Here is a 17,468-nt window from a genome sequence, read left to right as displayed (position 1 = left end):
CTGGTTATCAAAAATACAGGGGAACCCACGTCAATTTTTTTTAAATTATTTATAGTGCAATTGATGCCACTTTTCCTGGTGTCTTCCAACAATTTGAGTTGTTTTGTTAGCTTTTTTGGCCCCCCTGAATGTGTTGTCTATGCGTTTGGTCCGCTCATCTCCAGTGGTAATCTCTTGCTGCTAAATAACTGATTGTATTGAAACAGCAAAACACAACCCAGTAAGTGACACATCACTGTAATCAGAGTCTCTGCCCCCTACATTATGGTACCCTCAGATTACATAGCTAAAACCTGCTTACAGACTACCTTTCAATTGGTATTGAGAGGGCAACAAAGTTTATTTTGTTAGAATCCTATGAAATCCTGACAGAAGACAATCCTTCTCTTTATGAAACTGAAGTTACATGTTGGTTGAGTAAGACCCCATGTTCCTTTTTAGGTATCCTGTTATAACTTTGTACATAAGATGGCTGTGTGCATGATAGCTTATTTTATTAAAATTAGAAATAAGAAAATCTTTTGAAATTCGAATTTACTGACTGTGCTGAATTTTCCCCCAAATTTTGATTTGAGGCAAATTTGAGGGAATCTCAATACTGGAAAGTTTGTAATTGCTTAGAATATACATGTAGGAGAGATGAGAGAGAAAATCCTGCAGACCATAAGGATTACAGGAGTATGAGAGATGACCCCGCTGACTATAAAAACTTACATTCTACAGTAAAGAGACCTAGTGACATTGAAGATGGAAAACAAGTCTGCCATACAAACTGTGCTCCACTGGGAACCGCTGATCTGTGATGGCCCAGTACTGACCATCACTGTACGAAGTATGATTATCCATAAAATGTCACAGCTACAGGGCATTATGGGGAGTCCCACACAGCAATGCAAAAGGCTCACTTTCTGATGCTTCAGAAGTATGGGTTATGATGATGGGGAAGGTTTTTATTTGCAAATCTCAAAATGTTCAAATTCACATGACACTGGGAATTTAAACAAATTCAACTCAAACCCTATCCTCAGTGGATCGATCCGTTTATCTCTAATTAAAACCTCTTTAATACGTAATAATTTCCACATACATGAATCAGCAATTTTCCAGCATCATCACAAAGGTTGATTTCACATGCATAGTATTTTTCATGATCCAAAATTCAAGCCAGCACTCATTTTCTTCTATAAAAGTCAGTACTTTATTTAATCCTTGTAAAATCATCCAACCTTCAGCAAAAAAAACAACCCCAAAGCATCTAAAAAATTATATAGATATCTGTAGCAAAATATACAGACTAAGGACCCAAGAGAATGGAAACACAACGTGCTTTGCTGCTGATATCAATATATTTTTTATAAGCTGTTTTTGTACACAGCCACTGAAGTTTGGATGGTTTTATAAGGATTAAATAAAGTATATTGACTTTTATGGAAGAAAGCGAGTGTTGGCTTGAATTTTAGATCATTGTACTACCCACAGAGTGAATTTGATGTGTAGGAAAAAGGTGAGCTAATAGGTATTTTACTTTAAACTGCATTGTGTTTTAAATGGTTTGCCCAGAACTTTAAAAAAAAAAATAATAATAATAATTTTTTTGTAAAAAGAAAACCAAAAGAAACCACTGAAAAAGGAAGCACAATCTAATTATATTTCATCACACCTGACACTGTTCAAGCAAGGTGTTTTGGAAAATCTATGGTTTATAAGAAAAATGTTTGTAAGGTTGGGTTTTGACTCCTCTGCAGCATCCAAAAATGCCTAAACCCATGCCTACACACAGTGGCACAAAATTATGATGCTACCTTCAAAATTATGTGGACACACATTGGCCACCACATATAGACATAGGAGATGTTTCATCAACACCGTTGAGATGATTTTTTTTTAGCAAACACTCCTAATTAAGAGGCACACGACTCTTAGTTAGAGATGAGCGAACCTTTCAAGTTTCGGTTCAATTCGGCGAACGTTTAGACGTTCGCCAAACATACCCGAATCCCATTAGATTCAGTGGGAGGATAAACCAAACATATATACAACACCTTAAGGGATGACAAAAAGCTTCCCAAACAGCTAAAATTAGGAGAAGACACAAAGTGCCCTCAATTGACCCACAGTAGGAATTTTCAAAAGGCATAGCAGCAGTCAGCCACTGGCCATGCACGAGGTATCAGGGTCTGGGCCAGCATTCACAGCTTTAAATTAAAGTTTCAATGGGGACCTTTCCAGCTATATTCAGATGGCACAAGCATCAGTTTCATACAGTACTATTGGTAGAAAAATGCAAGGAAAGTAACACATGTTGTTGACTGATCTGATCATTTGACCCAGAGTAGAACATTTTATAATGTCACAGAAGCAGTCAACTAAGGGCCATACACCCAGCATTTACAGCTTGGAACTGAGGTTTCAATGAGGATCTGGTGGTTAAGGGAGAGGTGTAAGCCTTCTTAGCTGGGAGAACTCACAACTCATGCAACACCTCCAATTTTTTTTTCCAGCCACACTCAGATTGCAAAAACATCAGTTCCATACTGTAATATTTGTAGAAAAATGTAAGGAAAGTAACATAGGTAGTTGACTGAAAGTAAGTGCGGGCCTGCCTGTCTGGGAGCCCTACTTACACAGGCTACCTACCAGATAGAAACCCAGCTTAGAGTCTACACATTTCAAAAACTTATTGTCATACACCACTAAAGTGGCATCAATTTCCGCAGAGTAGAAACAGTATAATAGGCCGCTGACACACCTTCTACTACAGGCAACCCACCAGATCGAGATCCAACTGGGAGTCTCTGCATTTCAAAAAAATATTTGTAATAGCAGCAGTAGCAACAGCAGGCACAAAAGCCACCACAAAGGTGGCACAGACTGCAATAATGTGAAATCAATGCATGATACTAAAAGGTACACCATAGTCTAGTCTTCCCAGTCGACTGGGGTGCATAGTCATTGGAAATCCATGACTTGTTCATTTTGATGAAAGATAGGTGGTCTAAACTTTCAGTGGACAGTCGGATGTGCTTATCCGTCAAGACACCACCAGCAGCGCTGAAGACACGTTCTGAGAGAATGCTGGCATGACAAAACTTCCAAGGCATGACAGGCAAGCTCAGACCACTCTTCCATTTTTGAAAACCAAAATGCCAAAGGTTACAAACCCCCCTGATTGCATTGATATTGAGCTCCAGATACTTCTGCACCATCCTCTTCAGTTGTTCACTATGTGTCAGACTTGTACTCTCTTGTGCTGGTGCGTGGACTGGTCTAAAAAAAGTGTGAAATGACTCACAGAAATTTGCATATGCCACTGACACTGCTGCTGCTGCTAATGTTTTTGATGCCTTGACGTTCCCGGGGATTGGATATCTAGAACTGGAATACACACTTTGCTCCATACTGCTGTGTGGGGAAAATGGCTCTTAAGATTGTCTACAAGCAGGTTTTGATACCCCTACATGTGCTTATCCCTTTCCAGGGAGGGAAGCATGTGGTAAAATTTACTCTTGTACTATGGATGTAACAGAGTGTCAACCCATTATTCAGCACTATCTCTAACTCTAAGAATAAGGGCATCATGTTGAAGATAGAGCAGCAAGAAGGTGCTCATGTGTCGGGTGCTTCCATGAGGTCCAAGTCCATGATGTGTTGGTGGCGGGGTAACACTTAAGGATGCTTCCTCAGTTCCTTCCCGCCAACCACAGACAACAGTCTGTCTCCTGACTGTTGCACGTCCATCACCTCATCCTCCTCTATTTGTTCCTCAGCTCCTGCACCTCCACTAACAGTTTGTCTGGTGTCATGAGCCCCCTTGATCACTTTAAGCCACCCTCCCATAGCACCTGCCTGTGTGACGACAGTCCGGAAGTTTGAGATAGCTATCCCTTCCTCATCCTCTTCTGCTTCCACCTTTTCCTCTGGGTCCAACACCACCTCATGCAGACTAAGTGCGATCCAGCATACAGATGAATTGAATAGTGATGCTGATGACGGCATCGTCAGTGCTAACCATCTTAGTAGCTATTTCAAAACTGCAGAAGAGTGCAGAGGTTTTTCACCTGTGCCCCCTTCGCAAGCATGATTTGCACCACGTCTGTACTGTGTTGGCCCAGATTATGAAAAAGGACATACTGCACTAGGGCTTGATTCTGTTGCCACAGTTACTGCAACAAGTGCAGAGTGGAATTCTACCATGTTGGAACATCGAAAATTAAGCGGTTAACCAGTAGGCCAAAAGACCTCTGCAGCGATGCAAGTCGATGACCTGTGGGGAGCGATTGTCAGAAGTGAGCACACAGCGATCGTGCTTTCTGCAGCTGCACATCCAGGCCAGGAAAGTGGCAGAGAAATTGATGTACCACCAGGTTGAGGATGTGAGCCATGCAAGGTACGTGTGTGAGGTTGCTCTAGCGTAGGGCCACTACCAGGTGTGCACCATTATTGCACATGGCATTCCCTGGCTACTGGTTTAGTGGAGACAGCCATTGCTCTAACTCGGCTAGATAGCTGTCCACCACTCGACCTGTGTGACTGCGATCTCCAAGGCATATTAATTTGATCACTTCCTGACTGCAGTGAGCAATGGCTGTGCAGTACGGTGGGGCGGGGGTTGTATCTGCACTGTTGGAACGTGTGTCAGTTTAAGGAAGGGGTTAAGGGTGCAGGTGGAGGCCGTAGAGGAGGTGGAGGAGCCAAAAGCAGTGGAGCAACTGTTAGAGATGTTTGTCCCATAAGCCTTGACGATTCAAAGACTTGTGTAGAAGCCCGTTGACCGACTGCATCCTAGGGCCACCAGAGTCACCCAGTGCCCAATCAGTGAGATGTAACACCCCTGCCCATGTTTGCTCATCCAGGTGTCAGTGGTGAAATGCACCCAGGCAGACATAGATTTTTTTCAGGAAACGGGTGATGTTGTCTGCGACATGCTGGTGACTGGGCAACTGAGGGACTGCGATGGCCATCAACTTTCTGAAACCTTCTGTATCCACCAGGTAGAAAGGCAGCATTTCCATGGCCAACAGATTGGAGATGGTGGAGTTCAAGCTCTTAACTTTGGCAAGTGTAGGAGGAAACATTCTTTTACGTGACCACAACTGCGGGACTGAGGGCTGGCTGCTGTCCATGGAGAGGGTGGATGTTGTGAACTCTGTTTTCAGGCTCCCTCTAGTGGTCACAGGTGGTACTGTGTGACTTTTGTTTTGGGCTCCCCCTGGTGGCTTTGTTTGTTATCCTGCGGGTCTGTGGCTGATCAGCTGCCTCGTTATTCACTTGGGAGTTTCCTATTTAGCTCTGTTTCACTTCCACTTGTTGCCGGCTGTCAATGTATTCAGTGCTATTCTGATTTCTTCTGACTACCTTGCTACCAGTCTCTTCAAGAGAAGCTAAGTTTTCGTTTTGTTCATTTTTTGATCATCTGTGTTCGATATGTTTCTTGTCCAGCTTGCTAATATGTGATTTCTCAGCTTGCTGGTAGCTCTAGGGGGCTGAGTTTCTCCCCCCCACACCGTTAGTTGGTGTGGGGGTCTTGAATTCTCAGCGTGGATATTTTGGTAGGGTTTTTTGCTGACCGCACAGTTCTCTATCTGTTTTCTGCTATCTAGTATTAGCGGGCCTCATTTGCTGAATCTGTTTTCATTCCTACGTGTGTCTTTTCTCCTTACCTCACCGTTATTATTTGTTGGGGGCTTCCTATATCCTTGGGGTTATTTCTCTTGAGGCAAGTGAGGTCTTGCTTTCTCTTTAGGGGTAGTCAGTTTCTCAGGCTGCGTCGAGACGTCCAGGATTTTAGGCACGTTCACCGGCTACCTTTAGTGTGTTTGGATAGGATCAGATTTGCGGTCAGTCCAGTTACCACCTCCCTAGAGCTTGTACTTTGCTTAGTAACTTAGCTGGTATTTCCTGTGATCCCCAGCCACTGGGATCATAACAGTACAGCCGGCCAGTAAAGTGTTAATTGCATGGCAGAAGCAGGAGAAAAGAAGCCTTGAGAATTTTTTTTTTTTTTTTTGCCGTGTGTCTAGCTGCTGTGTGTCTAGCTTCTCTCCTCCTCTTAATCTTGGTGTGGCTCTGAACTCAGCTGCTGATATGGATATTCAGAGTTTGGCCTCCAGTGTAGATCATCTTGCTGCAAGGGTACAAAGTATTCAGGATTTTGTTGTTCACAGTCCTATGTCAGAGCCTAGAATACCTATTCCGGAGTTGTTTTCTGGAGATAGATCTAGGTTCCTGAATTTTAAGAACAATTGTAAATTGTTTCTTTCTTTGAAACCTCGTTCCTCTGGTGATTCCGTTCAGCAAGTTAAAATTATAATTTCTTTCTTGCGTGGTGACCCTCAAGATTGGGCCTTCGCATTGGCGCCAGGGGATCCGGCATTGCTCAGTGTTGATGCGTTTTTTCTGGCCCTTGGATTGCTCTATGAGGAACCTAATCTTGAGAACCAGGCTGAAAAAGCGTTGTTGGCCCTCTCTCAGGGGCAAGATGAAGCAGAGGTGTACTGCCAGAAATTTCGGAAATGGTCGGTGCTTACTCAGTGGAATGAATATGCCCTGGCTGCAAATTTCAGAAAAGGTCTTTCTGAGGCCATTAAGAATGTCATGGTGGGGTTCCCTACGCCTGCAGGTCTGAATGAGTCAATGACTCTGGCCATTCAGATTGATCGGCGTTTGCGGGAGCGCAAACCTGCGCACTATTTGGCGGTGTCTTCTGAACAGACACCTGAGTCTATGCAATGTGATAGAATTCTGACCAGAAGTGAACGGCAAAATTATAGACGGCAAAATGGGTTGTGCTTTTACTGTGGTGACTCAGCTCATGTTATCTCAGCATGCTCTAAGCGCAAAAAAAAAGGTTGATAAATCTATCACCATTGGTACTTTACAGCCTAAGTTCATTTTGTCTGTTACCCTGATTTGTTCCTTGTCATCTTACCCGATTATGGCTTTTGTAGATTCAGGTGCTGCCCTGAGTCTGATGGACTTGTCATTTGCCAGGCGCTGTGGTTTTGTTTTGGAGCCTTTAAAATTCCCTATTCCACTAAGGGGAATTGATGCTACGCCATTGGCTACGAATAAACCTCAGTACTGGACACAAGTGACCATGTGCATGACTCCTGTTCATCAGGAGGTGATTCGCTTTCTTGTGCTGCATAATTTGCATGATGTTGTCGTGTTGGGTCTGCCATGGTTGCAGACTCATAATCCAGTCCTGGATTGGAAAGCAATGTCTGTGTCAAGTTGGGGTTGTCAGGGAATTCATGGCGACGCTCCTGTGGTGTCAGTTGCTTCATCCACTCCTTCTGAAGTCCCTGCGTTTTTGTCAGACTACCAGGATGTATTTGATGAGCCCAAACTCAGTTCTCTACCTCCTCACAGGGATTGTGATTGTGCTATAAATTTGATTCCTGGTAGTAAGTTTCCTAAGGGACGACTTTTCAATTTGTCAGTGCCGGAGCATGCTGCCATGCGGAGTTATATAAAGGAGTCCTTGGAGAAAGGACTTATTCGCCCCTCCTCCTCCCCTCTTGGTGCGGGGTTCTTTTTTGTGGCTAAGAAGGATGGTTCTCTGAGACCTTGTATTGATTATCGCCTTCTAAATAAAATCACGGTCAAATTTCAGTATCCTTTGCCATTGTTATCTGATCTGTTTGCTCGCATTAAGGGGTCTAGTTGGTTCACCAAGATAGATCTTCGTGGTGCGTATAACCTTGTGCGTATTAAGCAGGGTGATGAATGGAAGACTGCATTTAATACGCCCGAAGGCCATTTTGAGTACTTGGTGATGCCTTTTGGACTTTCTAACGCTCCTTCTGTCTTTCAGTCTTTTATGCACGACATCTTCCGCGAATATCTGGATACATTTATGATTGTGTATCTGGATGATATTCTGTTTTTTTCTGATGATTGGGAGTCCCATGTTAAGCAGGTCAGGATGGTGTTTCAGGTCCTGCCTGCCAATGCTTTATTTGTGAAGGGCTCAAAATGTCTTTTTGGAGTCCAGAAGGTTTCTTTTTTGGGTTTCATTTTTTCTCCTTCTACTATTGAGATGGATCCAGTCAAGGTTCAGGCTATTCATGACTGGACACAGCCTACATCTGTTAAGAGTCTTCAGAAGTTCTTGGGTTTTGCTAATTTTTACGGTCGCTTCATCGCTAATTTTTCTGGTGTTGTTAAGCCATTGACGGATTTGACCAAGAAAGGTTCTGATGTTACTAACTGGTCTCCTGCGGCTGTGGAGGCCTTTCGGGAGCTGAAGCGCCGGTTTTCTTCGGCTCCGGTCTTATGTCAGCCAGATGTCTCTCTTCCTTTTCAGGTCGAGGTTGATGCTTCCGAGATTGGAGCGGGGGCTGTTTTGTCACAGAGAAGCGCCGATGGCTCTGTGATGAAGCCATGTGCTTTCTTTTCAAGAAAGTTTTCACCTGCCGAGCGGAATTATGATGTCGGTAATCGGGAGTTGTTGGCTATGAAGTGGGCATTTGAGGAGTGGCGACATTGGCTCGAGGGAGCTAAGCATCGTGTGGTGGTCTTGACTGATCACAAGAATCTGATTTATCTCGAGTCGGCCAAGCGGCTGAATCCTAGACAGGCTCGTTGGTCGTTGTTTTTCTCTCGTTTTGATTTCGTGGTCTCGTACCTGCCTGGTTCGAAGAATGTAAAGGCTGATGCTCTTTCTAGGAGTTTTGTGCCTGACTCTCCTGGAGATTCAGAGCCGGCTGGTATTCTCAGAGAAGGGGTGATTTTGTCTGCCATCTCCCCAGATTTGCGACGAGTGCTGCAGGAGTTTCAGGCGGATAGACCTGACCGTTGTCCACCGGAGAGACTGTTTGTCCCGGATAGATGGACCAGCAGAGTTATTTCCGAGGTTCATTCTTCGGTGTTGGCGGGCCATCCTGGAATATTTGGTACCAGAGATTTGGTGGCCAGGTCCTTTTGGTGGCCTTCCTTGTCGCGGGATGTGCGTTCCTTTGTGCAGTCTTGTGGAATTTGTGCTCGGGCTAAGCCTTGCTGTTCTCGTGCCAGTGGTTTGCTGTTACCTTTGCCTGTCCCGAAGAGGCCATGGACGCACATTTTCATGGATTTTATTTCGGATCTCCGTGTCTCTCAGAGAATGTCTGTCATCTGGGTGGTGTGTGATCGTTTTTCTAAGATGGTCCATTTGGTGCCCTTGCCTAAGTTGCCTTCCTCCTCCGAGTTGGTTCCGCTGTTTTTTCAAAATGTGGTTCGCTTGCATGGGATCCCTGAAAATATTGTTTCCGACAGAGGATCCCAGTTTGTGTCTAGATTTTGGCGGACCTTTTGCGCTAAGATGGGCATTGATTTGTCTTTTTCGTCGGCCTTCCATCCTCAGACGAATGGCCAAACCGAATGAACTAATCAGACCTTGGAAACCTGTTTGAGATGTTTTGTTTCTGCTGATCAGGACGACTGGGTGACTTTTTTGCCATTGGCCGAGTTTGCCCTTAATAATCGGGCTAGTTCTGCTACTTTGGTTTCTCCTTTTTTTTGTAATTCGGGGTTTCATCCTCGTTTTTCCTCGGGTCAGGTGGAGCCTTCTGACTGTCCTGGAGTGGATGTTGTGGTGGATAGGTTGCATCAGATTTGGAATCATGTTGTGGACAATTTGAAGCTGTCACAAGAGAAGGCTCAGGGCTTTGCCAACCGCCGTCGCTGTGTGGGTCCCCGACTTTGCGTTGGGGACTTGGTGTGATTGTCTTCTCGCTTTGTTCCTATGAAGGTCTCCTCTCCTAAGTTCAAGCCTTGGTTTATCGGTCCTTATAAGATTTTGGAAGTCCTTAACCCTGTGTCATTTCGTTTGGACCTCCCAGCATCGTTTGCTATTCATAATGTGTTTCATCGGTCGTTGTTGCGGAGGTATGTGGTGCCTGTGGGTCCTCCGGTTGAGCCTCCTGCCCCTGTGCTGGTTGAGGGAGAATTGGAATACGTGGTGGAGAAGATCTTGGATTCTCGTATTTCTAGATGGAGGCTTCAGTATTTGGTTAAATGGAAGGGCTATGGTCAGGAGGATAATTCCTGGGTTGTCGCCTCTGATGTTCATGCGGCCGATTTGGTTCGTGCCTTCCATGTGGCTCACCCTGATCGCCCTGGGGGTTTTGATGAGGGTTCGGTGACCCCTCCTCAAGGGGGGGGTACTGTTGTGAACTCTGTTTTCAGGCTCCCTCTTGTGGTCACAGGTGGTATTTTGTGACTTTTGTTTTGGGCTCCCCCTGGTGGCTTTGTTTGTTATCCTGCGGGTCTGTGGCTGATCAGCTGCCTCGTTATTCACTTGGGAGTTTCCTATTTAGCTCTGTTTCACTTCCACTTGTTGCCGGCTGTCAATGTATTCAGTGCTGTTCTGATTTCTTCTGACTACCTTGCTACCAGTCTCTTCAAGAGAAGCTAAGTTTTCGTTTTGTTCATTTTTTGATCATCTGTGTTCGATATGTTTCTTGTCCAGCTTTCTAATATGTGATTTCTCAGCTTGCTGGTAGCTCTAGGGGGCTGAGTTTCTCCCCCCCCACACCGTTAGTTGGTGTGGGGGTCTTGAATTCTCAGCGTGGATATTTTGGTAGGGTTTTTTGCTGACCGCACAGTTCTCTATCTGTTTTCTGCTATCTAGTATTAGCGGGCCTCAGTTGCTGAATCTGTTTTCATTCCTACGTGTGTCTTTTCTCCTTACCTCACCGTTATTATTTGTTGGGGGCTTCCTATATCCTTGGGGTTATTTCTCTTGAGGCAAGTGAGGTCTTGCTTTCTCTTTAGGGGTAGTCAGTTTCTCAGGCTGCGTCGAGACGTCCAGGATTTTAGGCACGTTCACCGGCTACCTTTAGTGTGTTTGGATAGGATCAGATTTGTGGTCAGTCCAGTTACCACCTCCCTAGAGCTTGTACTTTGCTTAGTAACTTAGCTGGTATTTCCTGTGATCCCCAGCCACTGGGATCATAACAGGTGGAGTACGGAAAACAGGACAAACTGCTGGACTGTGAGTGAGGTGCAGGTGGAGATGTTATGGTGGATTGAGAAAGATGTGTTGTGCTAGGTGACACAAAAACAGCAATCATGTCCACTTTCATAGAGGCTGACGGGCTCTCATTCACCTCGACTGTAGGGGGTAAACAAATGGGGTTTCTTTGTCCGGAGACCTGTGTGTGAACACTTGGCATGGTGATAGAGGAGGAAGAAGCAGCAGATGTGGTTGATGGGATGGCTGGTGGTTGGCGAGGCCCACTAGTCCGTATTTTTGTGCAGTGAGATTTCCAGACTAAGGCCTGTTGATCATGCATGTACCAGATCTTGCAAGTAGTTGTCAAATTATTGCAATTTTTGCCTAAGTTTTTTCTATTCAAATTTGGCAGATAACATGAGTTGGGTCATCCTTTGCTCTCTCAAAAAAGGCCCAGACTAGGCAACCCTTGCCGCCCCTGCAAACTGCATACTTGCAATCATGCTGGTCACATTCAGGGATGAGGATGCAGTGCTTGTCATGGTTGCCTCACTTCATGTCTGTATTGGATGCCACAACATAACCTCCTCATCCTCCTCATCTTCATCCTCCTCCACCTCCTCAAGTTCACTTGCAGCATTATCAGGAGCGGCTTCTCTGCACTGTGACACTGAGATAATGGCACCAGCAAAACAAGATGTCCACTTTTAATATGGCCAGGGACATGTGACTTCAGCAGTCAATCACAGAAGACCTTGAATCATGACGTTGTGGATGGTTTCAACTCCCGATTGGCTGCCAGAATCAACACACAAAATTAAGGGAAAGGAAAAAAAAGATTGTGCCACTCCTCTAACCTCTACACACCCTCTCCGCTCATCAAACATGCCCCCCTACCCCCAACCCATCATACAGCACCACTATCCCAGTCAAAGTAGGAAAAAAAGCATTAGTAGAAATGCGATGATTTACCAAACTAACCAAATTTTGCTGACTTTGAGTAAAAATGCTTCTGAAACTTAACATCCAAATGTGCTATTTTCGTGCCAAATTTGAAATTGGCGAATTTTTTTGAACAAGTTCACTCATCTCTACTCTTAATGAATCAGATGAGGCGCTTAGTGGCTTGCGCCGCAATGTGCACCTCGCCACAAATTTTACTCCAGCATCTACTGGTGTAAGATTTGTGGCATACCGAATGCTGCCACTCATTATGAATTTGACAAGTGAGGGTTGCTGAGCCTATGTCTCACCCACCCCCTTCTGACTCAACTTCACCAACTTTATCGGAGCTGGAGCAAGAATGGTGTGAAAATGTCCAAAGTAACATTTTTTTGTGCAGCCTTTTTTCTCCAGATGTGACTGTTCTACAAATGAGATAGCCATGGCATCCTCTGGATTACGTGGACTATGGCAGACTGGTGAGTATATGGTGTTTTTTTATTTTACATTTTTTCTAAGAGACGAGGGTGTCGGGGATTTAGTGTTAGGTGATTATAATGTGTTTTTTATTTTTATTTGAATATGTATGTAATTACTTTACTTTTTTTTTTTTTTTTTTTTAAGTGTGAGCACAGGCCCCGGCTGACGAGAGACTATGTCACCCATTAGCAGCTCCTGTCATCACTGTTATCAGTGACAGCAGACGTAGGCTGATGGGAGGAGTGGTCTCATCAGCCCACGCCTGCTGACCTGCAGTAAGAGTTTTACCATGGGTCACAGCTGCGGGTCACGCTGACATCTGACAGCATGACCCCGCAGCGCTCTGACCGACGGTAATGTTGCCACCGATAAGAACCACCATGCTTGTGTTTCCAATGCTGTCACACAGATGACAGCGTGGGAAACACCAAAAGAAGTCCGTAAAAATGCAAACAAAAAGTCAGCAAATCCGCAAACATTTTTATACCTGTGTTTTTGCTGCTGATTTGACTGACTCAATTGAAGTTAATGTGTGGAAACGCTAAAAAAAACGCACAAAGAATTGACATGCTGCAGAAAAAAATGAACTGCAAATACGTAAGGAAATTTGTTGACCATGTGCACACTGCACAACACTTTAGGATTGTCATTGAATTAGCATGCATAAGGATTCCATAGCATTTTTGGCCTATTTCTGCATGGAAAAAATACATAAAAAACACATCATGTGCACATTGCTTAAAGCATATTCATCCATTTTTTGTGATTAATTGTTTAATAGCATTGTTTCTCAGTGAACTTAACTGGCTTTCTTGACACTGATCAGCAGAATTAATGTCACAGTGGAAACAAATCTTTGAAACACGTTCGTTAGTTACATGTATGGCATGTGTAAAACATCAATGAAACCAGTAATTAGTTTTAGTAGTGCAATAAATAGTTAAATGGATATCACTCAGGTCCAGTCAAGTTTTTGTAGTTCACATGAATCTGGTAGGGCAAGATGCTGTGGAAGTGAACACAGCTAAACAACTGTATGTCAAGACTACTCTATGAGAAGTAACAGCCAGGGGACATGAGGCAGGCATTTAAAAAAAAAACCACAGATATAAAAAGAAAATAGTTCTATGGTCTGATAAGATCAATACACATAGAAATGGGTGAGTTAAAGAGAATCTGTCAGCAATTTTTTTTGCTATGCAATCTGAGGACCACATGAGGTAGGAGTTAAAACACTGAATTCAACAATGTGTCCCTTACTAGGCTGTGTGCTATTGTGTACTTACAAGGTGAAGGTTTTACAACTAGGAGTTTATCATTGCTGGGACTAGCTGCCCCACGCCAAGCCATCTGACCACACCCCCTCTTCTAATATGCAGATTTCTGTCAATAGGCAATGTTCACAGAGAGTCTAGTGTGGGCGGGGTCAGCTTTCTCAGCTCTGCTGCATTCTACTTCTTAAAAATCAGATTGAATCACAACTGCTGCACCCAGTAAACTAAGTGATACATCATTTGAATCAGGGTCTCTTTTCCCTAATTATGCTGAGGTAGCAAAAACCTGCTGACAGATTTCCTTTAAGTTAGTGGCTAGATGTCAAAACAACTGTTTGCTTATGGCCCGCCATTTCACTTGATAGATCTTGGAAATATGAACTAGGGAAAACTGTAGCGACTCCATATGTGCAAAGTTGAGGCATGTCAAAACAGACAAAAAAAATCCATAATTTGTTTTTCTACAGTACAATCAAATAAAAGCGTAAATAAATCTCTGATCAATGTTAGGGCAGGGAATTATTTTTATATGCTTTATAGAGACCATGTTCTAGGATTTAAATATACGGAAGCAAATGCAGCATATTCCAAATCAACCTAGTATTGAGGAACACTGTGCCCTAAATCAGAATTCAGCAGCAAATTTAGCTTATTTATGGTTGACCTTACAAAGGGGTGCATAGTGTGGCAGTCTGCAACCTTCCTATAGGATGCAGGATACAGACTGTCATTCATCAGTCTGTAATTTGTAGGCAGAATTCTGGATGATATAATAGCACTTTTTGCATCTATAAAGCAATATATGAACTATTATATATAGATGTTTTGTAAACGCTAACTTATATTTAAGGCTATGATACCCTGTACCTTGCAAACTGCTGGTTGGAAAATCAGAAGAACCTAGGAGAACATGGCACCTGGATTCACTTCAATGGTCCCATAGACATACTAGAGCTAGAGTTTGACATGTTCTAATATCCAAAATGATGAGCAAGATTAGGAATCATCATCTACCTGCTGCTTTTATCATAAATACGAAGAGGGACAGATTGTAGAGAAGGTGGGGATGAGATGGTAGAGGGACAATTGATTGCCACTTAGAGGTCAGACTCACCACCACACTTCCTAGACATAAAAGCCAGATATAAAAGTTCTAAATATTTCAAGAGTAATTAACAGCGACACCATCATGTGTGGGTTCAGCAAAGGCAGGTGCTCCTCTCCTAAAAATGAGCATCCAAGTTGAGGTGTTCACCAGGAGAGGACAACTCTTGAGAAGGAAATGGAGATGAGTTTGGAGTGACTGTTACTCATGGTGTTTTACCTCCACCTATACCTTATACTGCATCCTACTAAACATTTTAGCCATGATCCTCAACCAGCCCCAATGTGGCCCATTACTAAACTATTGATTTCCTTCATGCAGCTCAGTATGAGTAAGCCATGGAATAAGTAAATGGGTATGGGTGAGGGAATGTGTTAATGGGGGAAGGGTGATTTCCGCAGGTACTTACAGATAGTATGAATAGGAGTACACATTTCTTCTAGAGGATGGAGAGCGATCACATGGGAGGGACCGAAAAACGAGAAATAAAAAGAAAAAGAGGAATAATTAGATGCGACAGCATGACCTCACCAGGATGACAGAGTGACATTAGAGAGGTGTATGGAAGTGAAGAAGCAATGCACAAAAACTTATAACTTAAGGGTGTATAGACATAGCTGTATTTCTGAAAATCTGAGCCAGATTAATGTTTTCTTTTCCCATTTTTCCCGAGAGAATGTTTGGGATCAGTAAGTCCTGGTTTGTGGACTTTTTCCATGTGCTTTGCCTGTTATTCCAGCCCATCGTCATTCAATTGAATGGAGCCAAGCCGCTCAGCTGCAATACCAGACAGAACCCATGGATAAGTGAAAAATAACAGCCCGTAAGTTACTTTCTCATCCTGGACAAAACCTTGAATTTGTATTGTGTAAAACTTTCCTGTCTTTTATTGACTACTTTTATCTTCTACCACAGAGATTCCCCACCCTTTTATAGCTTGTTGTAAGCAGCATTGCTTTGTAACAGGAGACGGATCAGCCAACAAAAAAGACTGTGTACCATCTGGTTAATTGCTACTGAAATTACCTAAATAAAATAAATGTTAAAATAGCGTGATTCTGAAACACATAAAGCAAATGAACCATCCTAACACTGCACATTTTCTAACAGTCTTGAAAAAAATACACCCAGATACTTGGAAGCTTGCCTGATCTAATGATCCAGAAATCTTCTGACTAGCGCTTACAAGCTCTATTGGAAAGAGCTTGTAAGTGCTGCGCTCCTTGCCTAAGAGACTGGACTCCTCTGATATACTGCAGAGGTGATCGGTAACCTAGGCAATTAGTAGTGAACAACAAAATAAAAAAAACTCCATTCTTAAAAAGAAAAGAGCAAAGTTGATTGTTTTTATAAGCACTTTGCAATTTTACCCATGTATGATAATTAGACAACCTCTTTAAGGATACATTGAAGAATTGCCAGATGTGATGTTAAGTGTCAGCCTGGGGCATTGTGATAGGGGTTGCTTAAGTTACTTTTTCACATAGTCCCGGAAGTCTGAGGGGCAATTTATGAGGACATTAATCCAACAAATAATGCAAGACAGTTGTGTGCCCTACTACTGATAGTCCCAACTAGGAATTATATGTCTTGATGCCTTTTAAGCACTCCCATCTATATTTTTTTCATTAAATGTGTATCTGTGTGCATGTAATGTATTTTGAGTATATTAATATACTCACCTATCGCTAATTATAAATATTGGCCATTTCTAATTAGCCAGAATCAGAAAATGGATAACAGAAGAACTTTGGCTTGGCAACCCCACAGCCCTGGTAAAAAAAAGTTGAGCATGTTGAATTTTGCTTGACAGCTATAAGAGGTGTATGGGTGCACTAACTTTTTTGTTATCCCATACTTATCGATATATATGAGACTGTGACTCGCAGTTCCACAGCACGTTGTAGACTATGCTATGGATGGGTGCCTTTCGTACTTTTGGATTTATAGCCCAAGTGTCAGCACTAAAAGTGACTGGTGCAGAGATCTACAAGAAAATGTATATTTTTGATGTCACGCTGATGTAGTAATCCCACCTCACTTGTTTAATATATAAAGAATAAGTACCGTATTTTATGTAATTTTATAATGTCTATCAATGTTTTTCCGTATCACATGTAGTTTGATAACATTTATTATAATTTCTAGTAGGTCCAGGTAGGACTTGGGACCTTCAAGATACAACTCTCAATAACTGTGTTGTAGACATTTACCTTTATAATCCTATTTGAACAATATGGAAACCCATCTGCTAGCTCCAATTCTCTGCAGAGACAGCTGAGCCAGAACCATAGAATATTTCCCTATTTCATGCTAAGTAATGCTAAAGAAGAGACCGAGCTTGGCCGCGTCTGCCTGAACTGCATCTGCCATAATTATGCGCAGCCCTGAAGAAGATGTAGAGCTGTCCCTCACCTTACGTCTCTAACGCTATTATGCCAGCTGATCCATATACACATTTTAATATCTACAACACAAAGTGACAGTGATAAATAAATATGGGATGATATACATAGGGATATGCTGACAGACACAGATATGTATGCTAATGCTCAGGGCTAATAAACGGGGAAAGGAAATGCTTTAAGTTGAACTCATGCATTGGATGATAAATGGCCAGAATACAGGATGGAAATGTAAGCGCTGGCTCCTGCAAGATCATTTGTGACGTACAATTCTGGCTATCCTACTCCTACAATCCAAAAGCTATACATTTCCATATCACTTCTAT

General features: G+C 43.0%; 1 protein-coding gene across 8 annotated transcripts in view; it reads right to left on the bottom strand.

Moving 5' to 3' along the window:
• PTPRT (protein tyrosine phosphatase receptor type T) overlaps positions 1–17,468 on the bottom strand; it is a 469,258-nt gene that overhangs the window by 114,958 nt on the left and 336,832 nt on the right. For 4 of the 8 annotated variants that reach the window (XM_077251539.1, XM_077251545.1, XM_077251543.1 and 1 more), the window contains one exon: positions 15,147–15,176. The exons of 2 other annotated variants lie outside the window; for them this stretch is intronic. In XM_077251539.1, the coding sequence (XP_077107654.1) occupies positions 15,147–15,176 (30 nt within the window). The remainder of the gene's footprint in view (positions 1–15,146; positions 15,177–17,468) is intronic. 2 more of the 8 variants (XM_077251540.1, XM_077251544.1) reach the window with 1 other exon arrangement.

This window comes from Ranitomeya variabilis, chromosome 4 (assembly GCF_051348905.1).
Source record: "Ranitomeya variabilis isolate aRanVar5 chromosome 4, aRanVar5.hap1, whole genome shotgun sequence".
Lineage (NCBI taxonomy): Eukaryota > Metazoa > Chordata > Amphibia > Anura > Dendrobatidae > Ranitomeya > Ranitomeya variabilis.
Note: the sequence above shows the minus strand (reverse complement) of the source record. Positions and strands in the feature narration are given on the sequence as shown.